Source organism: Hylobates moloch, unplaced genomic scaffold (genome assembly GCF_009828535.3).
Source record: "Hylobates moloch isolate HMO894 unplaced genomic scaffold, HMol_V3 SCAFFOLD_24, whole genome shotgun sequence".
In the NCBI taxonomy this organism is placed as follows: domain Eukaryota; kingdom Metazoa; phylum Chordata; class Mammalia; order Primates; family Hylobatidae; genus Hylobates; species Hylobates moloch.
Genome location: NW_026652299.1, coordinates 16,478,291 through 16,506,127, shown reverse-complemented (window position 1 = coordinate 16,506,127; position 27,837 = coordinate 16,478,291). Strand labels below are relative to the sequence as shown.

Genomic DNA, 27,837 nt, shown 5'->3' with positions numbered 1-27,837 from the left:
CTGTTGGCTGTGGTGTTTTCCTTAAGTGCCTGCTTCAATCCCTTCTACTCTTTTTGCACTGCTGCTATTAGATAGGATTCCACTCAGGTCTCATTTTATTGATTCTACTGCTGAAATGTCTGGCATTTTTTGCCTCTCTATTGTCACTACCACTGTTAGGAATTCAGGGTGGTTATAGTGCCTCAAATCCCCTCTAGGAATCCTTGACAAAGGAGCTTTATACATACTGATAGCCTCATGAATAAAAAGGAACTGGCTTTATTAATAGACCTGTAAGTGCCTGATAGTACCAAAGTAAAATTCTGGTAAAAGGTATACTGAAGAACCCAGCTAGAACCCAAGGTCAAAACTAGACTTCCTAACTTGTCAGCACAGATCTAGCGGCAGAGGAGGTGGTAGGGCCTGCCAACGCAGGCTTGTTTGCTGTGCTCACAGTGGAAGCAGAAAGCAAAGGAGAGGCATGCCTCCTGGGGGAACAGGAACTCACCTACCTTGAACTGTGACCCAACCAAGTTCTCAGGTTCTAAAAAATCAGGGGGAGAAAGCCTGGACAGAGAGTGGAGAGAGAGAGAGAGATCCCTTCACCATAGGCTGAAACTAGATGGGAGAGAGTATACTATGCTTTGCTTAACAACGGAGATACAGAAACATTCCAAGAAATGTATCTTTAGGTGATTTTGCAGTTGTACCAACATCACAGAGTGTATTTCACAAACCTAGATGGTATAGCATACTATACACCTAGACTACCTGGTATAGCCTATTACTCCCAGATTACAAACCTGTACAGCAGTTACAGTACTGAATACTATAGGTAACTGTATCACATAGTGAGTATTTGTGTATCTAAACATAGAAAGGGTAATATATTGTGCTACCATGTTACTAAGACTACAACCTCACCAGGTGATAGGAACTTTTCAGCTCCATTATAACCTTATGAGACTTCCATTGTATATGTGATCGTAGTTGACCAAAACATCATTATGTGGTGTATGACTGTAATCCATCCCCAAGTAGCACTGCCTCCAAGAACTTCTGTCTCTTCACCCTTCCATTTGTTTTCCACACTACCATTAGGACTATCTTTTGAAGACAGAAATCTGATCATGTTATTTATCTGCTTAAAAACATCTCATGACACTACATACTTCCAGAATCAGGTCTCACTTTTTGGCATGGCAAGTGTGAGTTCCTCTCCAACTGGTTACTGCCAAAGTTTTAGGCTTCCTCTCCAACTCACTTCTCATGTGCCCTAAGCTCACATATTTGTGTAGATTTTGCATTCTCAGAACAATTAATATTTGTTCATATCCCTGTGCTTTTAGGCATGCTTTTGGTGTTCCCTCTGCCTGAAATTGGACCTACTGCCTTTGAATTCATCCTTCAAAATCCAGCTCAGATATTTCCCAACGGAAACTTTCTCAAATGCTCCAGGTAGTTATTTATTCTGTCCTGTGTTCCCAGAGCCTGGCTTACATGTCTCTATTTTCATATTTATCATATTGCATTAAAATGATTTGTTTACAATTGTTTTTTCCTAACCAAAGAGTAAGCGCCAAAAGAAAGTTAGCTATTTTCCTTATCTTTGCATTCTCAAAATTTAGCATATAGTCTTTTAAAAAAATAACAGCTTTGGCCAGGCGTGGTGGCTCACGCCTGTAATCCCAGCTACTCAGGAGGCTGAGGCGAGAGAATCACTGGAACCCGGGAGGCGGAGGTTGCAGTGAGCCAAGATTATACCACTACACTCCAGCCTGGGCAACAGAGTGAGACTCAGTCTTGAAAAAAACAAAACAAAAAACAGCTTTATTGAGATATAATCCATATACCATAAAATTCACCCTTTTAAAGTGTCCAATTCAATGATTTTAGTATATTCAGACTTTAGCAACCACCACCCCTGTTTAATTGTAGAACATTTTCTTTTCTTTTTCTTTGAGACAGAGTCTCGCTCTGTCGTCCAGGCTGGAGTATAGTGGCGCGATCTCAGCTCACTGCAACCTCCACCTCCCAGGTTTACACCATTCTCCTGCCTCAGCCTCCTGAGCAGCTGGGACTACAGGCACACGCCGCCACACCTAGCTAATTTTTTTGTATTTTTAGTAGAGATGGGAGTTCACCATGTTGGCCAGGCTGGTCTTGATATCCTGACCTGGTGATCCGCCTGCCTCGGCCTCCCAAAGTGCTGGGATTACAGGTGTGAGCCACCGCGTCCGGCCGTAGAACATTTTCATTACCCTCAGAAAGAAACCCTATACTCATTAGGCAATGTTAAATACAATGTATGTGAAGCCATTGTTTTAGTCTGAGCTCCTACACTAGGACCCAAAAGAGCAGACCAAACCAGGATGGAGTAACACATGCTAGGTGCCACTTAATCAAACTGAACTTAAAAACAGGACAGTTTAAAAAAACAAAACACACACACACACACACACACACACACACACACACACACACACACACCACACACACACACACACACACACACACACACACACACACACACACACCCCAGGGATTCACAGCAATCAAAAGGGGCCCAGTCAACCTGAACCAGACAATGAGGAAGTTCTCTCTGCTTTACCCCTACGAAGAAAATAATTTTGAAACTATTAATCTGCTTTTTCTTCCTTGTTTCTGCTTCCTTTTCTGTTCCTTGTTTCTCCTTTTCTGCCTATAAAACTCACCCACTCTGCTCTGCTCAGCTTAGTGAAGCATCATTCTAGTTCATAAACAGGATGCTGCCCAATTCATGACTTGCTAATAAAAACCAATCAGGGCCAGGTGTAGTGGCTAACGCCTGTAATCCTAACAGTTTGTAAGGTTGAGGCAAGAGGATTGCTTGAGCTGAGGAATTTGAGACCAGCCTGAGCAACATAAGGAGACCCCCATCTCTACAAAAAATAAAAAATTAACCTGGCATGGTGGCATGATGATAGTCCTGGCTACTTGGGAGGCTGAGGCAGGGGGATCACTGGAGCCCAGGATTTCGAGGCTGCAGTGAACTATGACCTCTCCACTGAACAATCCTGGGCAATAGAGTGAGAGTCTGTCTCTTAAAAACAAAAACAACCCTCCTCAAACAAAAAAACCCAATCAGATATTTAAAAGTCAATTCATTAAAATTTTGTTCTTTTTTTGTTTGTTTTTGAGACAGGGCCTTACTTTGTCACCCAGGCTGGAGTGCAGTGGAGAAATCACGGCTCACTACAGACTCGACTGCCCTGGGCTCAGGTGATACTCTCACCTCAGCCTCCTGAGTAGCTGGGACTACAGGCATATGCCATCACGCCCACCTGATTTTTGTATTTTTTATAAAGACAGGGTTTTGCCATGTTGTCCAGGCTAAATTTTGTTCTTTGACAGCAGTCGCTGCCCATCCTCCCTTTGAATCTCTTAGCAAGTACTAGTCTACTTTGTGTCTCTATGGATTTGCCTATTCTGGCTAATCTGAATAAAAAGAGCCATGTAAGAAGTGGCCTTTATGTCCTGCTTCTTTCACTTAGTAAATTTTCAGGGTTCATTCATGGTGTAGCATGTATCTTTTTTTTGTTTGTTTTTGAAACAGAGTCTCACTCTGTTGCCCAGGCGGGAGTGCAGTGGTACAATCTCAGCTCACTGCAACCTCTGCCTCCCAGGTATAAGCAATTCTCCTGCCTCAGCATCCCAAGTAGCTGGGATTACAGGTGCACGCTACCACGCCCAGCTAATTTTGTATTTTTAGTAGAGATGGGGTTTCTCCATGTTGGTCAGGCTAGCCTCAAACTCCCAACCTCAAGTGACCACCCACCTCAGTCTCCCAAAGTGCTGGGATTACAGGCGTGAGCCACCAAGCCCAGTGCATGTATCCTTTTTAAGGCCAAATAATATTCCACTGTATGTGTCAGAGGCATTTGAACCGGAGCAACTCCATCTTGAATATGGGAAGGGTAAAATGAGGCTGAGACCTGCTGGGCTGCATTTCAAGGATGTTAGGCATTCTTAGTCATAGGATGAGACAGGAGTTTGGCAGGACTGGTTTTACAACACACAGGTCCCAAAGACCCTACTGATATAACAGGATGCAATAAAGAAGCCAGCCAAGACCCACCAAAACCAAGATAGTAATGAAAGAGACCTCTGGTCATCCTCACAGCTCATTATATGCTAATTATAATGCATTCACATGCTAAAAGATATTCCCACCAGCACCAAAAGAGTTTACAAATGCCATGGAAACATCTGGAAGTTACCCTATATGGTCTAAAAAGGGGAGGAACCTTCAGTTCCAGGAACTTGCAATCCTGGAAAACTCATGACTAATCCACCCCTTGTTTGGCATATAATCAAGGAATAACCATAAGCATACTTAGTCAAGCAGCCCATGCCACTGCTCTGCCTATAGAGTAGCCATTCTTTAGTTTCTTTATTTCTCTAATAAATGTCATTTCACTTTACTTTGTAGACTAACCCCAAATTCCTTCTTGCATGAGATCCAATAACCTTCTCTTGAGGTCTGGATTGAGACCTCTTTCTGGTAACATATGGATTAACCACACTTTGTTTACCCATTCATCAATTTATAAACATTTGGTCTGGTCCAACTTTTTTTGGCTACTATGAATCATGCTGCCATAATGTCCATGTCCAAGTTTTTGTGTTGACAGATGTTCTCAATTCTCTTGGAAGTACAATGGCTGGGTCATATGGTAACTTTATGTCTAACATGTTGAGGAACTCCCAGATGGTTTTACAAAATGGTTGCATCACTTTACATTCCTACCAACAATATATGAGTCTTCTAATTTCTCTACATCATTGCCAATACTCGTCTTTTTTATTTTAGTCATCCTAGTGGGTGTGATGTGGTATCTCATTGTGGTTTTGACTTGTATTTCATATAATCTTAATAGATGTTTATATAATCAATGATCTTTGAACGTCCTGTATGTGGCTCACATCCCAGAAACTTGGCTAAATCAAATTCAAGTTTTTCAATGTTGTATTCATTCCACATACATTTATTGAAGGCCCATGATATGCTAACTCTAATGCACCTAGTATGGATTGGCAAAGTTATGAGAACAGACCTTGGAGCAGAAAGGCCTGGCACTTTCTGCCCCAGCTGTGCCACTTATTGGCTGTATGACCTTGGGCAGATTATGTAACCTTTCTCAGATTTAGTGGGGCAAGTTAATAGTATCTTCCTCATGGATGTTGCTCTGAAGGTTAAATAAGATCATGAGCCTGGGGTGGTAGCTCATGCCTGTAATCCCAACACTTTGGGAGGCTGAGGTGGGAGGATTGCTTGAGCCTAGGAGTTCGAGACCAGCCTAGACAACATGGTGAGATCCCATCTTTATTTAAGTAAGTTTTTTTTTTAAAGAAAGATCCTGAATGTTAAGGGCTTAGCACAGTGGCTGCAAGAAATAACAACTCAATAGATGTTAGTCATTATTATTGAGTGTATTAAAAGTCATAAAAGTAAATAAGACAAATGTCTAATAATAACATAATGTTATGTAAACTATTGAGACAGTGAAGTAAAAAGGGCTCCCTGGAGAATCTCCAACCTGCCTGTGCATTGGGAGGATGGGGTGGAGCCTTGGGGAGTTAGCACCCACTGCAGGAAGGAGGAGCCTGGCCTCTCCTGTTCCTGGGTGGTAAAAGGGGATTCAATCTGTGAAGCGCAAAGCCTGCTAGCAGGACTCTCGCCTTTGCTGAGAGTCCCTGTTTCCCTTCTATTCCTTTTCCCACAATAAATGCTGCCCTTCTCACCCTACAATGTATCCGCATGCCTAAATTATCCTGGTCGTGTGACAAGAACCCGGATTTTCCTACAACACTACGACAGAGACATTTGTATGTCTCTATCTGTAACAATGAGGCTGCCCTCATGTCCTTATTAATTAGGCTATTATGCAGACTAATTACATAATAATTACAAAGTGCTTTGAACTCCTAAAATATATATTAAATAAATATTCTCATTTAAGATGTGCTGCCCCAAGAAACCAATTCTTTACCATATTCAGAAAGAAGATATTTTGGACAAGAGGGATTTAGATTTCACAAGTGCCACAGCTCCTGTGGTCAACTTTCTTTTTGCTGTTACCATGTATTCAATTGGACAATATGCAGGGAAAAAAGGTTATTTTTTGTATATATGAGACATTTTTAATTTGCACTTTTTACCACAACAAAGCAAACATTTCATACAATGTTGGCATTTAATTTAAAAATGCGTTTTCTTTTTGAAGTTTGAGAACTTTGTTTTGTTTTTGTTTGTTTTTGAGACAGGGTCTCACTCTGTTGCCCAGGCTGGAGTACAGTGGTGCAATCATCCTGAGCTCGAGACTCCCAAGTGGCTGGGACTACATGTGTGTACCACCATGCCCAGCTAATTTTCTTATTTTTATTTTTTTTTTAATGAGACAAGGTCTAGCCATGTTGTCCAGGCAGGTCTCAAACACCTGGGCTCAATGGAGACTCAGCCTCCCAAAGTGCTTGGATTACAAGCAAGAGCCACCAAGCTCTGGTCTGAGGGCATATTTTTAAATTTCATAATAATGCTGAAGAGCTCTCCTAACTACATACAATTTTTTGCAGCAGACAGGCAACCATTCTACATATTTTTATTTATTTATTTTTTTGAGACGGAGTTTCGCTGTTATTGCCCAGGCTGGAGTGCAACGATGCAATCAATCTCAGCTCAGCGCAACCTCTGCCTTCTGGGTTCAAGCAATTCTCCTGCCTCAGCCTCCTGAGTAGCTGGGATTACAGGCATGTGCCACCACGCCCGGCTAATTTTGTATTTTTAGTAGAGACGGGGTTTCTCCGTGTTGGTCAGGCTGGTCTTGAACTCTCGACCTCAGGTGGTCCGCCCACCTCAGCCTCCCAAATTGCTGGGATTACAGGCGTGAGCCACTGCGCCCAGCCAGAAAGCAGACATGTCCTAACCACAAGCAGGACTCATTACCCATATTAAATTAGAGTCCTTTTTTTTTTTTTGGCTCACCTATGAATCATTTATGCACCAAGTTTCTCTTAGGATACTTTATAGTTTATATATAATGGATGAAAGGGGGCTTAGAAGCCATCTAGTAATCTAGTAACTCAAATGGCTAGATAAATAATGTTGCTGATTATTGGAGAAAGGAGCAAAAGAGGGTAAGAAAAGGCCCTAAAGAGATTAAGGGAAGGGCCCCAATTTCCCACAGCTAGAGCTAGAGGAAGAGACACTTGTTAGATGATGGCAGCAAAATGAAAACCGAAGAGAGAAGGAGGCTCCCTATTTGAATACTCCACTCAGTTTGCTTTATTCAGAAACAGCCTTTCGTTGCTTAGAAATAACATACACTAATATCCATACCATTCTCCCACCTGGAGATGACCTACATTATCACTCAATGGAAGCCACTGTAGAGAAATCAAAACACCTCAAAGCCAAAATAGTATTTAGAAGTCAGACACATTCAGATGTAGAAGAAAGGAAGAAGCAGTGGAAATTGGACTGACCACATCTTAGGCAGTGACCCTGGTGATGGACTCCAAGGCAAGACTGCTTACTTATAGGACAGCCAACTGGGCTGTGCAAAAGTATCTTTCCTTGTGGTGGTGGAATTTTTTCTTTTCACTTGAACTGGACTTCAATTTGAGTTTCATTTGGGTTAATAAATACCGTAATTTCTGAAAAAATGTAAATACATCTAGCATGGGTAAAGAATTGTGATTCATACGTTTGTGTGGATTAGTTTCATTTAAGGTATTATTCAAATACTTGAATAATATATATTTAATTATATATATATTCAAGCATATATATAGTATATATGTACTATATATACTATACTATATGTACTATATATGTACTATACATGCTTGAATATAGATATACTTGAACATATTATATATATACTTGAATATATTATTGACTATTATATATTCAAGTATATATATCAAGTATACTTGAATATATATAGTGTATATAAACTATATATATTCTATATATATTCAAGTTTATAGTATATACTATATATTCTATATATATACTATATAGTCAAGTATATTTGATATATATATGCTATATATACACTTGATATAGAGTATACTATATATAAAAATTTTGTATTTTTGTATTTTTATTCTATATATACACTTGATATATATAGTATATACTATATATATATAGTATATGTATACTTGAATATATAATATTCAATAATATACTGAAATACCCACAAGCTGTTAAAAACCATCCAATTAGAACTGATAAAAATTTTTGAGTCAAAGAAGTTTTTGATGTCAAATGGCAAGTTTGGTTAATCTAGGAAAGTTTAATTGAAAGTTGAAAGTTTTCTAAAAATGGAGATGCTGGAAATGTTCTTTAAAAGGCTTTGTAAATGGATAAAAATAAATCAAATTCATAGGAAAATTCCCATTGGAAATGCTTAAATTCTGGCAATGTTCAGAAGAAAAATAAGTTAATCAGTAGACTAAATTTCCTTAGTACCTGCCAACAAATTGAACATTTCTTAAACTGCATGAAGCTGGGAAGGTATAGACAGAGTGATGAGAGGGCGCACCCACCTAAAGTCAATCAAAGCACACTTCACTTGCTGGCCATACAATAAATAAGCAAATACCAACAAAGCAAAACTAACCAAAACAAAAGATCCCTACATTGTAAGATTCCAATTTACATCAAACTGTGTCTGTATAAAGACAAGTATTGGAAAATCTATAAGACAACACTAAACTATGAAAGACATAAACCTAACTTAAGAAAGTAAAATTTGGTATGGGTGATTTTTTAAAATTGTGTATACGAATATATATTTTTCTTCAGATAAACTTTGAAAAACAATAAACATATATATATGTAGGAAGATTTATTTCAAATTCTTAATATCTATCTTAGAAATGAACTTGTAAACATAGTTTGATAGGAAATTTTAGAGAAAGAACAGCTACAAATCATAGGTTTATTTATATATTTTAAAAATAGCTAGGATTTCTACTGACTTTATTGTAGACCAGAATATAATACAATAAGCATTGTTGAAAGAAACCTTGGGGCCGGGCACGGTGGCTCACGCTTGTAATCCCAGCACTTTGGGAGGCCGAGGCGGGCAAATCATGAGGTCAGGAGATCGAGACCACGGTGAAACCCCGTCTCTACTAAAAATACAAAAAATTAGCCGGGCGTGGTGGCAGGCACCTGTAGTCCCAGCTACTCGGAGAGGCTGAGGCAGGAGAATGGCGTGAACCCGGGAGGTGGAGCTTGCAGTGAGCCGAGATCGCGCCACTGCACTCCAGCCTGGGTGACAGAGCGAGACTCCGTCTCCAAAAAAAAAAAAAGAAAGAAAGAAAGAAACCTTGGCTGGGCACAGTAGCTCATGGCTGTAATCCTAGCACTTTGGGAGGCTGAGGTGGGCAGATTGCCTGAGCTCAGGAGTTGGAGACCAGCCTGGGCAACAGAGTGAAACCCCGTCTTTAATAAAATACAAAAAATTAGCCAGGCGTGGTGGTGTGTGCCTGTTGTCTCAGCTACTTGGGAGGCTGAGGCAGGAGAATTGCTTGAACCTGGGAGGCGGAGGTTGCAGTGAGCCAAGATTGCGCCACTGCACTCCAGCCTGGCAACAGAGTGAGACTCCATCTTCAAAAAACAAACAAACAAAAAAAACAAAGAAAACTCTTTTTTAAATTAAAAGAAAATCTTATAAATAATCTAATTTTTAGCAATATTTGACAGAATTATTCTAATATTCTAGAAAAAAAATGTACTAGACCTCCAAATAAGATAATTAAAAATGTAATACAATTCTACATAAAATAATGTATTTTTGTGAAATTAAACTTCACATTAAATTTTTAATTTTGTATTATCAGAAAAAACGTAAAAATTTTATTCCTATAATTTCTGATCAGTTCTTTGAAAAATTAAAATTAAACTCTCCATAGCTCTGACACCATATTACCTCAAAAAGACTAGAAGGCCAAGAGTGGTGGCAGTTCATGCTTCTAATCTCTGTGCTTTGGGAGGCAGAGGTGGGAGGACTGCTTGAGGCCAGAAGTTTGAGACCAGCCTGAGCCACGTAGTGAGACTCTGTCTCTATGAAACATTAAAAATTAGCCAGGCATGGTAGCACATGCCTGTGGTCCTAGCTACTCAGGAGGCCGAGATGGGAGAATCTCCTGAGTCCAGGACTTTGAAGCTGCAGTGAGCTATAATCATGCCACTGGACTCCAACCTGGGTGATAGGCAGAGAGCGTGTCTTTTAAAAAAATAAGAATTGAAAAAAAAAAAAAAGGCTAGGAAACAGCAGACATTATAAATTACAAATTTCTCTAACATATTATTTCTTATTAAATTTATAAATAATCTGTTATAAGGTGAGACTGGGAGATTTTACCTATAGCATTTGTTAGAGGTGAGACTGGGGGATTTTACATATAGAAATGTATAGTGAATATAACAAAAATCTATATATCCACCATTCAAAATTTACAAATATTAATATTGTACTTCTGATCTTTTTATAAAATAAAAGAAATAAAACATTTTTGCTGAAGTTGCTATCACATTTTTATTCTTCCCCATATCCATTCTTCTCTCCCAGAGGTAACCAATTTTATAAATTTGATATATATTCTTCCAATGTGTGTTTATGTTTTACTACATATATATACTCATAAATATAGAATATACTGTGTGTGTGCTATGTGTTTTTAAAGCAACTTTGTGTTTTCAAGATCTCATCATGTTGATACATATAAATATAACTCATTCACTTTAACTTCTAAATAGCATTTTACAAGATATGACAATCTACATATCCATTCTTCTATTGATGAGCATTTTGGTTGTTTCCATTTTTTTGCATTCTAAAAAATGACACAGTAAAGATCTTTGTGCATGTATCCTTATATGTGTGTGAGAATATATTCTGTATATTGAAAAGAGCCTAGAAGCAATGATAGCCCAGAGGAACAACAACAAAAAAATCCTAATTTCTAAATATCACTCCACAGTAAAGGGAGTAAGTGCTCCTTAAAGAAATGGCTAATTCCAGGTCTGGGGTAAAAAAATTTAGGTGAACCTGTTATATATTGTGTGCCAGAACGCAAGGAAGCACTCAGAGAATTATAAGGATGTGTTTTTTAAAAAAGGAGCCAGTTTAAAGGAGGTTTCATTAGCCAGATCTAAGCTGAAAAAGAAAAAAAGGTAAAAGATTATAACACATTAAATAATAATAACTGAAACCCCTAAGTTCATAGTAATTTTTATTTTTATTTTTTTAGACGGAGTCTCACTCTGTCACCCAGGCTGGAGTGCAGTGGCGTGATCTCGGCTCACTGAAACTTCCACTTCCTGGGTTTAAGTGATTCTCCTGCCTCATCCTCCCAAGTAGCTGGGATTACAGGCATGTGCCATGACGCCTGGCTAATTTTTTGTTTGTTTTTTTTTTTAGTAGAAACGGGGTTTCATCATGTTGGCCAGGCTGATCTCGAACTCCTGACGTCAACTGATCCACCCACCTCAGCTTCCCAAAGTGCTGTATTACAGGTCTGTGAGCCACCACGCCTGGTCCATAGTGGTAATTTTTCAAAGCGGGGAGGTAAACGTCTTCTTTACAGAAAAGTGCCAACTAATAAATATAGAAGCAATGATGGAATTAGAAAAACCATTTCAGGCCGGGTGCAGTGGCTCATGCCTGTAATCCCAGCACTTTGGAAGGCCAAGGTGGGCAGATGACAAGGTCAGGAGTTCGAGACCAGCCTGGCCAACATAGTGAAACCCTGTCTCTACTAAAAATACAAAAAATCAGCCAGGCATGGTGGTGGGCACCTGTAATCTCAGCTATTCGGGAGACTGAGGCAGAAGAATCGCGTGAACCCAGGAGACAGAGGTTGCAGCAAGCTGAGATCATGCCATTGCACCCAGCCAGGGCAATAGTGCAAGACTCTGTCTCAAAAAAAAAAAAAAAGAAAAGAAAAGAAAAACCATTTCAAAGGTGATTCAGGCAAATATCATTAATGAATGCTAAAAACACTCAGTAAAAAATTTTGGGAACGGGGGGGTCACATGCTTTGAAAGTGTTATACCGCTAATTACTTACTAATAAATAGTAAAGGGCAAAATTATCTTTACAATTTGCCTTATTTTAGTGAGATAGAGCTTCTCTTCATGTTTATTGGCTATTCAGGTATCCTCTGATGCTCATATTCTTTGCCTATTTTTTTTTTTTTTTTTTCTGAGACAGAGACACAGTCTCTCTCTCTGTCGCCCAGCCTGGAGTGCAGCAATGCAATCTCAGCTCACGGGAATCTCTGCCTTCAGGTGGTTCAAGCGATTCTTGTGCCTCATCCTCTCGAGTAGCTGGGATTACAGGCATGCACCAACACACCCAGCTAATTTTTGTATTTTTAGTAGAGACAGGGTTTCACCATGTTGACCAGGCTGGTCTCAAACTCCTGACCTCAGGTGATCTGCCTGCCTCAGCCTCCCAAAGTGCTGGGATTACAGGTGTGAGCCACCACGCCCAGCTCTTTGCCTATTTTTCTGTTGACTTGTTTATGCTTTACTAATTGAGTTGTATAAATTCTTCATATACTTTGGACATTGTAATGCAAATATCTTTACTGAGTCTGTGATTTATATACAGGACATTTTGTATAACAAAACCTTTGATTTCGATATACTCAAATATCTGAATCTTTTTCTTTATTTGCACGTTTTTTTTTTGTTTGTTTGTTTGTTTGTTTGTTTTTGTTTTTGAGACGGAGTCTCGCTCTGTCGCCCACGTGGAGTGCAGTGGCGCAATCTCGGCTCACTGCAAGCTCCGCCTCCTGGGTTCACGCCATTCTCCTGCCTCAGCCTCTCCTAGTAGCTGGGACTACAGGCGCCCGCCACCACGCCCGGCTAATTTTTTTGTATTTTTAGTAGAGATGGGGTTTCACCGTGGTCTTGATCTCCTGACCTCGTGATCCGCCCGCCTCGGCCTCCCAAAGTGCTGGGATTACAAGCGTGAGCCACCGCGCCCGGCCTATTTGCACGTTTTAAGGCACATTTAATATACTCTTCCCTATTCTCAGTGTCATAAAGATAGCCTCCTATATTTTCTTTTGAACTCTGAATTTTATTCGGTTTGTTTATCTGAGGAGCTGAACAGTAAGTACTAAAACTGTTGGAAAACAATGTTAATTTTTGGTTCTAAGAGGGTTTCCAGCTTTATGTGAAGTCTCCTTTCAACACCATAAATAACTGAGAGTTGCTATTTAAAACCACACATACAAAGTCATAGTTTCAGGATACTAAAAAAAAATAGAAAAGAGGCACATAATCTTACGTGAGTGAACAAAGCTTCCTTCCTTAACTCTTCAGAACTGTCACTTGGAGTCCAGGCTTCAGCAAACTGCAGGAAATCCCATTTTTCCTTATCACCTTCCTCAGCCTGAATTTTCTCCTTCCTGCCATTCAATGTGCTCCCTGTAACTTGAGCCTACAAGAGGAAAAAGTAAATGAATTTTTCAGCAGTTCACCTCACAGCTGAAATTCACTAAGTAACTTGATTTTGCATTTAAATCATAAGCTACCCACCAAGAAAATCTTACTGTTCCAACATTTCATGGGCTTTAGTTATATAATTATCTTTATAAACCAAAAATAAAATTATAAGCCTCCCAACCAACTTAATGGATTCCTCCTCTTGGCCAAGAGCATTCTAAAGTAAACCTGAAACAGGCCAGGCGCAGTGGCTCACGCCTGTAATCCTAGTACTTTGGGAGGCCGAGGGGGGCGATCACCTGAGGTCAGGAGTTTGAGACCAGCCTGCCCAACATGGTGAAATCCCATCTCTACAGAAAATAGAAAAATTAGCCTGGCGTGGTGGCAGGCGCCTGTGATCCCAGCTCCTTGGGAGGGTAAGGCAGGAGAATCGCTTCAACTCAGGAGGCGGAGGTTGCGGTGAGCTGAGATCCTGCCACCGCATTCCTGTGTGACAGAGTGAGAATCTGTCTCAAAAAAGCTGACCAATATTAACATTAAAATAGAGATCTTAAGACTGACAAAACAGACTCTTTGTAGCAATAAGATGCCAACATGACAGATAGCAGGCCCTAAAACAAATTGAAACCTTTTATTCCCTAACATATTTCTTTTGTATGAAATGGCTCTGCAGAGCTGTCTTTTGTGGGGAAAATTTACATTCTGTAGAGAATCCCCCTTCCTTTCCAGGTCTTTATTCTGATCCAGGAGAGAATTAAGTAAGGAGTCTGGCACCTTTTAAAGTCTAATAAGAGGCCAGGAGCGGTGGCTCATGCCTGTAATCCCAGCACTTTGGGAGGCTGAGGTGGGCGGATCACAAGGTCAGGAGTTCGAGACCAGCCTGGCCAATATGGTGAAACCCCGTCTCTACTAAAAATACAAAAATCAGCTGTGGTGGCGGCGCCTGTAGTTCCAGCTACACAGGAGGCTGAGGCAGGAGAATCGCTTGAACCCGGGAGGCAGAAGTTGCAGTGAGCTGAGATCATGCCACTGCACTCAGCCGGGGCGATAGAGCAAGACTCCATCTCTCAAAAAAAAAAAAAAAAAAAAGAGTCTAATAAGAAACATTTACAATCTATTCTGTCTGAAGCCTGCTACCTGGATGCTTTATCTGCCTAAGAAGAACCTTGGTCTCCACAACTCCTTACCTTAACCCAGGTATTCCAAGTCTTCAGATAAACTCTTTCAATCAACTGCCAATCAGAAAATCTTTGCATCTACCTATGATCTGGAACCAATGCCTCCCTCCACCCCACCTTGCATAAAACCAAGCTGTAGCCCAACCATCTAAGGAACAAGTTCTCAGAATCTCCTGGGGCTGTGTCATGAGCCAATGTCACTCATATTTGGCTCAGAATAAATCTCTTAAAATATTTTACAGTTTGACTCTTCATTGACATCTAGTCTGTTTTCTTTTGCTTATAACAGAATATCTGAAATTGTGTAATTTGTAAAGAAAATGAACTTATTTCTTATGGAAGCTGAGAAGTTAAGGTTGAGGGGCCACATCTGGTGAGGGCTTCTTGCTGATGGGTACCTACAGAGTTCTGAGACAGCACAGGCCATCTCATGAGGAAGGGGCTGAGTGGTGCTAGCTTAGGTCTCTCTTCCTCTTCCTATAAAGCCACCAGTCCCACTCCTATGATAACCCATTAATCCCTCAATCCATGAATGGATTAATCCATTCATGAGGGCAGAGCCCTCATGACCCAATCACCTTTTTTTCTTTTTTTTAGAAGAGGATGGGAAAGAAGGCCAATCATCTCTTAATGGCCCACCTCTCAATACTGCCACAGTGGGGATTAAGTTTCAAAGTAAGTTTTAGAGGGAATGAACATTCAAACCATAGCAATAAGTATCCAAAATTATAATCCATTACCCAGCCAATGGTTCAATGCTTAATGAGAAAAGGTCAAACTTGAGAAGTTATACTATTCACTTTCTTCATAAAAACTTTTATTCTAATATTTATATGCTTTGAAACTTAACCAACATATGATGGGTCATTTTGAATATTTATATCCAGTGCTTAAAAAACATTTCATTGAAAAACAGTGCTATGGGCTGAATGTTTGTATCCCCCCAAATTCAGACGTTAAAATCCTAACTCGCAATGTTGATGGTGTTCGGAGGGGGGGCTTTTGGGAGGTGATTAGGTCATGAGGGTGAAGCCCTCATGAATGGGCTTAGCCCCCTATAAAAGAGACCCCAAAGAGCTTTCTTGCCCTCTTTCCACAATGAGAAAGCAGTAGTCAGCAACTTGGAAGAGGGCCCTCACCAGAACTCAACCATACTGGCATCTTAATCTCAGACTTCTAGCCTCCAGAAGTATAAGAAATAAATTTCTGTTATTTATAAACTACCCAATATAGATTGGTACTTTGTTATGGCTGCCCAAACAAACCCAGAAATAATCTAATCCTTTTTTTTTTTTTTTTTTTTTTTTTTTGAGACAGAGTCTTGCTCTGTCACCCAGGCTGGAGTTCAATTGTTGCAATGGTGCGATCTTAGCTCACTGCAACCTCCACCTCCTAGGTTCAGGCAATTCTCCTGCCTCAGGCTCCCAAGTAGCTGGGATTACAGGCACCTGCTACCATGCCCAGCTAATATTTTTGTATTTTTAGTAGAGACAGGGTTTCACCATGTTGGCCAGGCTGGTCTCGCACTCCTGACCTCAGGTGATCCACCCGTCTCGACCTCCCAAAGTGCTGGGATTAGAGGCATGCGCCACCGCGCCCAGCCTGAAATCATCTAATCCTTAGTCAAGTCCTTTCTATAAACATTGTCAAGACTGAGGAAAAGAGACAGCTGAGAGGACAGAGCAAGCAATGTCATTCCTACATTTTCTAGAGTCTGGGTACAGGCTACCTTCTGTCCAAAATTAGCTTGGAACTCAAGAATTCTTCTAGAAAAGGTTTATTCTTAGGTTACGCAAAGGACTTGGGGCTTGAAACATTACGTTTCCTTGCTAGCCAACCCCATCATTGTACCTCTAAAGTAGTAGAAGGGCTTGGAAGATAATAGGAATATGTGGAAGTTCATGCCTGTCTTATTACAGAGGAGAGCAGGCAAGGTACTACTATTGAAGCCTTTTCTTACCTTGGTCTCTATTATCATCATTCTCTTGATGTACTTAAGTATCCTTTGCCTGAAAACACTAAAACTCAGCCTCTTAACTCACATTGGCTATGGTTAATAATAAGTAAGCTGCTAACTTGATTTAAATTCAAGCTTTACCTTGCGATTCAACATTCCCCACATAAGGGTGTCTAGAGTTCCATTTGCAATAAGGTAGTGAATATTCACAGAACTGCACTGGCCAATTCTGTGAGCTCGGTCTTCTGCTTGTTTTATATGTCCAGGGTCCCAATACAGTTCAGCAAATACAACATGACTTGCCGCAGTAAATGTTAATCCCTGAGTGAAATAAAGCAAATAAATTGAGATGCAAATAAATTGAGAATGTAACATACAGCCATATATAATAAAGTCTGAACATGTTAAATGGAGAATACTGAAGGACTTGAAAACAAATTAGTTGTTTATTTTAGGCCAAATTAAGATTTAATTCATGAAAGGCAAATGAAGAATGTTTAATGCAACATAGCTAGGTGAACTACAAAAAACACATTTGAAAGGTATTTCAAAATTTCAAAAGTCACCTTGATGGAAGTATATAAACTAAATCACTTTATTCTCTGATGATGAACAGATTCACATTACCACTGGAAAATCTAATAAAATACTTTACAAATGAGAATACAATTTCCAACATATGGTATCTATAGCAACTAAGTAAAGAGCATTTACATCCTCTTCATTTAACTCACACTGTCATGTTATAAAGCAAGAAAATAACGTCTCTGGTTATACTATTTTCTTCCTGTGATGTTATATTCCGAAGACCTGAAATTTACTGCCTATGTCTCAATATATACAATGCAATTGCATTTTCTGTACAACTGCATTTTCATGAATTTCAAATAGTGTGACATAAAAATATTAACTAAGTCTTGCTTTATAATCAATATATGAAATAATGCAAAATCCTCAAACTAAAAAATGTGTTAAACTAAAAAATGTGTCAAAAAATGCATGACTTTAATGTTGGTAGGCTGAATGAAATGTGAACCATGCTTATGCTATAGCCATATAGCAGTAAAATGACATTAGGTGGTAAACAGAAATATCTGCCATTTTTTTGGAGTATTATTTAATCAATGCTGTTTGTTGTTCACATGCACCAAACTCCTGTGAGTGACTTTTGTGACTGCTATGCTACTATTTTGATATGTTATTTTCACTTAAAATATTTTCATGTCACATAACAAAATCATGCTAACATTAGTTAAATGGTGGTACTAGTTCTCAAGTTGAAAAATTTACTGAAAATCAGTATCTGAAAAAGAAGTTAGAGGTAATAAAAATACAGAGACAAATATATTAAACTGTGCTGCTATTTAGGACTGAAAATGCCACAGAATATTAGAAATAATGCTGAAAAAATAAAAAGTAGTATTTAAAAAGAGAGACATCTTTAATTTTATAAAAAACATCATTTGACTATACAAGCATAAAGGGAAAATATGTTGGCAAGATCAATACCACTCTAAGCAGCTGCTAAACTATAATGTAAGATTCACTGTACCAAGAACAAAGACATTTCTACTTTCCTTTATTCCTATGGAGATATCAGTCCTCAAGTACGTGAGTCTTGATTTATATAAGGTCTTCAGAAGTACAGCCTTGAATAAAATGTAAGTGCCCCATACATTATTAATTTTAAAAAGTCCTAGACTCTCCTGTCTGGCTTTCTCCAACTTAGCACCTCCCCAGCTCTAAGTACTTCATTTCTAATTCTAAGCCCTTTTTGATGATATTCTCTATGGCTGGAATAGTCTAACAGATAAATAACTCTGATTATTGGAAGTTTAACTGAACATGAGGGAAGCATTGAGACAACCCTCCTTTTGGTTAGAACTCCCAGAGAGTTGTGGATCTGCTTCATCCTCATAAAGTTTCTCTCTGTATATAATTTTATATACTTTAATTAGCTGAGTAAAAGCAGATCTTTGGCATGTACCAGCTTGGTTGAACAGCAGTATGCTCAATTACTTTTCTCTATGTTAAATGTCCTAGCTTAGACATTTACAACAAAGTATTTTAGAATGTTAGCAGAAAAACAGTCCAGAAGATCCCCTCTTACCTACTGTGGCAGAGACTGCCATTACTTTCCCTAATATCTATCCTTCTCTTATTCCTTTGTAAAATAACACCCAATTTTTAGCAGGGCTACGTGGAATAAAGAATACTCTTCCCAGCTTCCCTTGAAATTAGGTGTGGTTGTGGGACTAACTATAAGAGATGCAGTGTGCTTTTCTCCAGGCAGCTGCTTAGACTGCAGATAAGATGGAACTCTAGCAGCCCTTTTAGATAAGACATACTTGCTAAGAGTGGTAAAGCAGAAAGCGAGAAGGGGTGTAGGTCCTAAGGACTTTGTGCAAACATCAGGCTAGGCCTGGACTGTCTACATAAGAGAATTAAACTTTGTGTATTTAAGTCAGTCTTAATGTGAATTTCTGTTTACTTGCCTTCAAACTTAATCCTAAGGGACAAAACAGAAGCACTCCATAAAAAGTCCTGAGACAAGAGTTCTTTTCCCCCAGGCCACCTTGCCACACAGGTCCTAATGCAACACAATCAAGTAAGTGAAGGGCTGGATATAACACAGGTATGGGAAAAGCCTATACAAATTCAAAGGAAGGAAAAAAGGTCACGCAAAAATATTACAATCAAATTAACTATACTCTTCTTACTCTTCTTTGAAAGTATATTCTTTCAAAGACATATACCTTGAAAATTTAGATCTGTGTCAAAGACATCGAGGCCTCTTTCTATTACACTTTCTGGAACTCTCTGAAGAAGAATTAATATTTGTTACACAAGGCATCCAGAAACAAAGTTACAAGTTTATAAGCCAAAGTTATAGCGAATGGCCTTTTTTCTTATTTCAATGACATTTCATTACCAAATTTAGACTTGAAATTTCTTACCTGGCCAGCAGCCTGAATGCTTAGGATAGCCACGCGAGTGTCAGGATCCTTTTGAAACTGATTAACCAGATGTATTCTTTCTGAAGATGAAACACTTCCATCTATCCTAATGTAACGAGTCTAGCGTTAACAAGGAAAACGGCAAAATTAGGACAAGCCCCTATATACCCATCTCATTTTATATATTTTACAGCTTATTTTTATGGTCACATAACAAAATGGAACTTGGTTAAGGTGACAGATTGGTAAATGTTATACAAGAAGAATCTTAACCAAGTTTTTTAATAGCTTCTTATAACAATTTCTTATTTTTTTAATCTTTTAAGCTACTTGAGGGTAGAGTCTATGTCTAATTCATCTTCATCCCATCAATGCCAAGGGCAATGCCTTGTATATAGCAGAAGCTCCACAAATCTTTTATGAATTAAGCTAATGTTGTCTTCAGTAAAATTCTACGTAAATTGACATGCAAACTTTAAACCATGGATCAGATTAACTCTAAAGTTATAAGATCACTAATTCTAAAGTGAAAATACAGCCAGACATGTGAGAAAAGAGAAAGATGATTCTGCCCACAAATCATGGATTCATGAGGAGTAGGACATTTATTTCTGAAATATCCCAAATATTAACTGGGAAAATACAGCTTTTTTTTTGAGACGGAGTCTTGCTCTGTCGCCCAGGCTGGAGTGCAGTGGCGCAATCTTTGCTCACTGCAAGCTCTGCCTCCGGGTTCACGCCATTCTCCTGCCTCAGCCTCCCGAGTAGCTGGGACTACAGGCGCTTGCCACCACACCTGGCTAATTTTTTTGTATTTTTAGTAGAGATGGGGTTTCACCGTGTTAGCCAGGATGGTCTCCATCTCCTGTCCTCGTGATCCGCCCGCCTCGTCGCACCAGGCCGGAAAATAGAGCTTTTAATTCTGGTTTTTCACATTATTAAACTTTAAAGAAATATGTGATATGGTCATCTCCAGTGAGGTGAGGCACTGAGGCACCCACATACATTTTTGAAAAGTAGGGAAACATTAAGTGTTAAACTGAACATTGTTGTCTTTAAGAATGATTTGAGTTGAGAAAAGGGGGTTATCACTATGTGTTAGAATAGCTAAAAAGAAGTCATTATTGGCCGGGCGCAGCGGCTCACGCCTGTAATCCCAGCACTTTGGGAGGCATGAACCTGGGAGGCGGAGCTTGCAGTGAGCAGAGATCGAGCCACTGCACTCCAGCCTGGGTGACTGACCGAGACTGTCTCAAAAGAAAAAAAAAAAAAAAAAAGTCATTATTCAACTTCTAAAAATAGTAAGTCCTAAATTTCAAAAAATCTTATTCATATATGTACTGCCATAGAAAATATAGCCTTAAATAGTTGGAACATATGAATATTCACTTTTATAAGGGAATATCCAAGTTAATTATTTAAAAAAATGTCCCATATTAATGTTCTGTCCTCAAAGAACAAGTATACATTAACCAGTAAACCATTTAATAGCCATTAAGGAAGATTATAAAATCCTCTGAGGGTCTTTCTAAAGAAAATACATTGTCTGGGTAGGGAGAGTTGGGGAAAAATTCACCTTCAATCTCATGAGTATCTACATTTTAATTTTTAATTTTAATTTAATTATCTACATTTTTTTTTTAAGATGAAGTTTTGCTCTTATTGCCTAGGCTGGAGTGCAATGGCAGGATCTCAGCTCACTGCAACCTCTGCCTCCTCCCAGGTTCAAGCGATTCTCCTGCCTCAGCCTCCCAAGTAGCTGGGATTACAGGCATGTGCCACTACGCCCAGCTAATTCTTATTTTTAGTAGAGATGGAGTTTCTCCATGTTTGTCAGGGTGGTCTCGAACTCCCGACCTCAGGTAATCCGCCCACCTCGGCCTCCCAAAGTGCTGGGATTACAGGTGTGAGCCACCACACCTGGCCTATATCTACATTTTTAACTCTTAGTAAAGCTAAATGGGATTCTAAACATATCAGTAAAATGGATGTAAGAAAAAAAGACTATTATACTTGGAGTCGATCCCAGTAGTTTTAAGTGTAATGGAATCAGAATAAGAAAAATATTATGAATCTAATTTCTTGCCCAATCATTTAAAAAATATTAAGGTTAATTAACTCTTAGAGGGTGTTTTTCAGAAACTATATGATAACCAATGAGAAAGTACCTTTTAATGTATAGCACTTTATTATAACTCTTCCTATGAAGGAAACACTAGAAGTATTTCTTTGGTAATATTAATGAACATATTACCTAATGTTTAAACAATGTATACTAAGTTTTTATCTTTGATAGAAACAAAGATGTTGTCACTCACTGGTGGACTACTGGAAATCAAGGTAAACCTAAGAAGATGCAGTAAAGCCACATGGCTTGATGGAGCTAACCTGATAAATTACTTGGGCCATATGTTTCAAATGCATCTACACTAAATTTTAGTAATCATTTTCCATATACTGCCTGGAAGTTTAAATAGTATGACTGCAGTTGGGTACTAACATTGGCCAAATTCATTCTTTCTTTCCTCTCTATGTCACCCACATTCAAAGGCCACTGTGTAGGTAAATAAAAAGTATAACGTTTAACTGCCTACACCACTCTAAAACGGTATATCCAGGAACAAAAATAAAATTCACACTATAGCCTATCATAGAAGCATATCTTTAATCAATCCAGATAATTTGGTCAGTGGAAAATTTGAGATCAGTTAAGAAAAGAGAAAATTTAATAGTATATAATCATCATCATATAATATTAATATAATTTTCAAGAAAAATGTGTAATAATTTATATACCATCATCTAAAGAAGAAATAAAACACCTCAATTATGAGACTACAACTGATTTTTAGTAAAAATATGCATTCTAAAAAGTATTTAGTTAAAAAATGGCAACATACCTTATTTTCGATGACTGCTTCTGTGCAAGCTTGGAGCATGCTTAAATGGTGAGCAAAAACCAGAAATTTAAGCGAATCATTCTGAAGCATCATCTTAATATAATCCTTTACAGCACCTGCCTAAATATGAAAAGGTACACCTTATTAGTGTCATAAAAATGATTATTTAAAATTTGTCACTTTTAATAAAGCAAGAAAAATGGCTTGAAAATCACTAAGTATGAACTTTTAGCTGCATTGTTCTCTAGGTAGCCTAAGGAAGTGGAAGCCCACATATAAGGAAAATATAAAAGAAGAGGGACAAGAAGGGGAAAAACTGAGCAATTTTAAATGAGAAGAAGACAAGAATTAGAAGAATTAAAAAACAACATAACAATGGGTTTCAATGGAAAGGAGGTAGTCAAGTAGGCTATGGCCAAGAAGGAGGTGGCAGTTTTGTTTAGAAGGTGATTTTCAAAAAAGTTTATATTTAAGACCAAGTAGAACACAGTTAAGGAGAAAACAGAAAGCAAAAAAATCAGATGAAGAGCATTTTTTTTTAAAAGGGAAGACTGAAAACAGTAAGAAATCAGGCACTGAAGCTTAAGGTTTAAGGAAAGTTTTTTTTTTTTTTTTTTTTTTTACTTAAGAAACTTAGGTAGCCTTACAAATAAGCAGTTCAAGGAGTACACAGATTAAGAGAAATGGAAATGAGGTCATTTAGCTTATGTCTGGGATGGAGAAGGTTCCAGAAGAGGCTGGAGTGATGGGATGAAGACAACAGTAGTGAGGTCTGAGAGAACAGGGGGACATATCGAACAATTGTGACACAGAAGGAAGAAAATAAAAAAAGTTCAGATTAACAGGTAACTTGAGGCCAAGTTACTTATTAAGAGTGAAAAATCAATTTGATATGAAGTAAATAGGAATTAAAGAGGATAGCATGAATTAAGTTTAAAATATGAATATATATATATCTTTTAACTTTTAAAAACTGGTTATTTAGAAATTTTGGAAAAAGATACCAGGCTGACCACATTTAACTTCTGCTCCTTCTCAATGCTATGTTTAAAACATCGCAGTGGAAAGGGACAAAGAGAACTGGAGAAAAGTCAATAGCAAGAAAACTTTGGAAGCTAAAAAGTAGACAATGACTGATAACTGATTAACCAATCTCACAGATCCTAAACTGGCTATGGAAAGCGGAGAAGCACTTGATTTATGCTGCAGTCATCTAAAAAGGCTCAGAAAATGACACCTCTGGAATGGGGGTAGGAGTGTGGTTAGGAGGACCTGCTGAAATAATGTTTAAGTAGTTGATTATGTACAATACTGCTATTTACCTTCTCTCTACCTATTCCATACAATAGGTAACTACCATAACCATTCTGGTAGAAAACTACAGACTTATTCTCTGGAGTGGATAAAATAGAGGGTATTTGGATGGAGGAATCCTATATTGATGATAGGTATATCCTACAAAACTCATGGGGATTACATGAAAGTTACAAAATAAATGCTGAGATCTGCACCCCCGTCCCAGCCTTCTTACCCCTATACTTCCCAAAACAGAAACAGGCTTATGTCCTTCAGGCAAGAGAGCAGAATCGTATAAAGTGATTCTTTTCTAAGGAATTGGACCAGCCAAGAGAAAAAACTAAAGATACTGCTATCAGGGGTTTCCCAAGGAGACATCCCATTCAGATCACCATTTATTAAAGGCCATAGTCTATAAATCATACACATGCACAGAGCTTCTAGTCAGTGGTGTCTTTCTTGTAAATATAAGCAACCAACCAAACATCAATAGATATTTGTAGAAAGCAACATGTATGAACAGATCAAATATACAGAGCTAACAAAAGTGTAAGAGATTGCATTTATAAAACAACATCAGTATGCTACAAAAAAAACAGATATAAAGAGGAATAAAAGTACTGTCAGAAATGAAAAATATAATAGCAGAAATGGATAATTCGTTGGTTATTAAGCAAACGAAATCTCCCAGAAAGTAAACAGAAAATATAAAATATAGGCCAGGCGCAGGGGCTCACGCCTGTAATCCAAGCACTTTGGGAAGCCAAGGTGGGGAGATCACTTGAGGTCAGGAGTTCAAGAACAGCCTGGCCAACATGGTGAAACCCCATCTCTACTAAAAATACAAAAATTAGCTGGGCGTGGTGACACATGCCTGTAATCCCAGCTACTTGGGAGGCTGAGGCAGGAGAATCGCTTGAACCTGGGAGGCAGAGGTTGCAGTGAGCCGAGATTACACCACTGCTCTCCAGCCTGGGCAACAGTGAGACTCTGTCTCAAAAAAAAAAAAAAAAAAAAAAGAAATATAAAATGTAAAATAATTAGGGGATCAGGTCATGAGGGCAATGTATGAAAATATATGAATAATAAAAGTCTCATAAAACAAACAGAGAAAACTAACAAAAATCATCAAAGAAATAAAGTTCTACATAACTGAAGGGCATGAGTTTCCAAAATGAAAAATGGAAAAAACCCACTACGTGTCTTTCACATTGAATGAAAATAGACCCAGAACGAGGCTCATTATCAAGAAATTTTAGAACACTGGGACAAAGAAATGATTCTATAAGCTTCCAGAAAAGGGAAGAAAAGATTTCATAGAATCAAAATAGAATAACAATTCTGAATTGTATTGGATTTCTCAATACCAATACCAGAAATGAGAGAAAATGATTTCCCCAAATTTTATATCCAGCTAATTAAAAATCAGATAGAATAGTAATATTTTCAAATATGCAAGGAATGCAAATAATTTGCTCCCAATATACCATTTCTTGGGAGGCTACTGGACAAAATGCTCCAACAAAACAGGAAGTAAACAAAGAAAGAAAATAATATAAAGGAAAGAGGTGAAAATCTCCAGGATGAGAGCTCTGCAGCAGGCCTAAGGAGTAACAGTTCAGACTGGAGCTAATCAGAAGGAACCCGGGGAAATTTCTTTAAGAAGATGAGATTAATACAATGCTTAATGTTTAAAGATATTGGGAGGAGGTTAAATAACTAGAGGAAACTTTGAGGATGGATTAGTGACTACCATACAGAAAACTAATAAAAGAAGAAAAGAAAAACCTTTATAATTATTAATGCCAAAGAAAATAAAATGAGTTGTGGAAGAAAACATATCCATAGCATACCATGTTTCACCTGTAAATGTTATAAATATGGTTCTAATAATAAACATGGTGAATACTGATCAAGCCAAAATTGGTAATAAGTTCCTATAAAATCAGTAAAACTATGATTATAACTTTCATGGAAGGATGGAAATAACAGAAAGATATGTGTGTGAGAGTGGGGCAACAGGGGACAGGGCAAAACTTTAATCTTCCATATTAAGAAGCCAATTGATGACAGCTAAAATTACAAAGCAAATAGTAATACAAACTAAGCAGCAATATAAGTATGGTGATGAGGGATTTGAAGTAAATACTAAAAAAAATCAGCTGAAAGAAAAGAAATTGTTGCCTTTGGGAAATAAGGTTAGGGGATTGTTATTTTTTGGATCTCTGGTCATTAAACTATGATACTATGTAGCTTTGGCAATAATAAAAAATTATAAAGGAGGCATTTCAAAACTGAAAAATGCCTATTTAAAATTCATATATATGACTATAAAGTCACATGACAGATTCTGCAAACTACATTTTGCATGTCTAAGTTTTCTAAACCACAGAAAATCATCATACAATGAGAGTAGGGGCTGTTAAGAACTTTAGCCTTGGATTTCAGTGCCTTGGAAAGTGGAAATGAAGTACTGTCAAAACAAGGAGCTATAAATTCCGGATATGTTGTCATGGCAACTGAACCACTTTAATAAAGTGCATATTTGCCTAAAGAGCTATATTTACTGTGATAAGCCTTTCAAAATGTACATGTCAAGATGGAGTACTTTTAAGGTACCTTCATTACTATCCAGTCCAGACTTACAAACTATATAATTGCTAAACCTCTAGTCTCAGATGGATTCCCCCTCCTCTTCCCAAGTGAGCAATTTTTCTTAGAGTCTCCTCCACTGATATGACCTGCTTCCATCACAACCAGAGATGCCGATGCCAAAGTTCAAGCCCCCTTTGCTTCAAAAAGGTTTACAGTTACTAGCATTATTATAAAGTTCAATTACATAACTGACTAAATAGGCTCTTAGGACTAATAAAGCAACTTAACCATCATTTGTGATACTGCTTTTTAGGAGAAAATGTGTTGGGAATACCAAAACATCAAAAGTAACAAATGAACTTTTGGGATTCTCTTAGGTTCTGAAGATGGGGATTACATAGATTTTCATTTTAAAAAGTACTATGCATGCATTTTAACTATTTTGATTTTATCCTAATAAAAACTATCACTGCATTGTCAGATTTTAAATTATCTGAACAGGAATTTGCTTCCAAACGATCTTAAGTACATAGTATGTGGAATGGCAGGTCCTCATAATAATCAGCATCTTGGTTATGTCGGTTCAGGTTTCACAGAAGTTGCTGAAAATGCATGTGTTCAAAACTCTATTTTATTTTACTAGAATTGATCTGTTAGTAATAAGCCTGTTAGTCGAAGATCTAATTTAAGTAATTAATGAAGACTATACATTATATCTTATTTAAAAAAATGCAGGCCAGGCATGGTGGCTCATGCCTGTAATCCCAGCACTTTGGGAGGCCAAGGTGGGTGGATCACCTGAGGTCGGGAGTTCGAGACCAGCTTGACCAACACGGAGAAACCCCGTCTCTACTAAAAGTATAAAATTAGCCGGGTGTGATGGCACATGCCTGTGGTCCCAGCTACTTGGGAGGCTGAGGCAGGAGAATCGTTTGAGCCTGGGAGGCAGAGGTTGTGGTGAGCTGAGATCATGCCATTGCACTCCATCCTGGGCAACAAGAGTAAAACTCTATCTCAAAAAAAAAATTAATTAATTAAATAAAATACAACAATGAAGAGAATATTCATGTTTTTTTTTCAGTGAAGAGGTACACATCTTACTTTCTGAAGTCAAAGTAGTTAAAGAAAAATCTATACTGCACTAAAGACCTGATAAAAGTTATTTGATTTCAAATTGTTGGCTTTTAAACAAATAATAAGAAAGAAAAAAAAGAAACACAAAAACTTCAAACCTGAGCTATGACAAACACTCTCCTTTGATCTAACTTTAGTTAGGCTCTCCTGAGCCCTCTTTGCAACCAAGCCCTCACCTTGGCCTTCGGTGTCCATCCTGTCCTTGCCAGGCCTGCATAGCCCGGTCTTATAGGAACCCCACTAAGTCATTTCAGTGAAAATCCCCGCACTCGTGATATTGGATCTAGTTCCTTATTCCACACCTTTGATGTATAAACCCTTGGCC

General features: G+C 38.2%; 1 protein-coding gene across 3 annotated transcripts in view; it reads right to left on the bottom strand.

Annotated features, from left to right (window-relative positions):
- Positions 1-27,837, bottom strand: part of ZRANB3 (zinc finger RANBP2-type containing 3) — a 284,470-nt gene that overhangs the window by 55,500 nt on the left and 201,133 nt on the right. For all 3 annotated transcript variants that reach the window (XM_058434353.1, XM_032145808.2, XM_058434355.1), the window contains 4 exons: positions 22,488-22,607; positions 19,588-19,707; positions 16,772-16,951; positions 13,338-13,490 (listed from right to left, as the gene is read on the bottom strand). In XM_058434353.1, the coding sequence (XP_058290336.1) occupies positions 13,338-13,490; positions 16,772-16,951; positions 19,588-19,707; positions 22,488-22,607 (573 nt within the window). The remainder of the gene's footprint in view (positions 1-13,337; positions 13,491-16,771; positions 16,952-19,587; positions 19,708-22,487; positions 22,608-27,837) is intronic.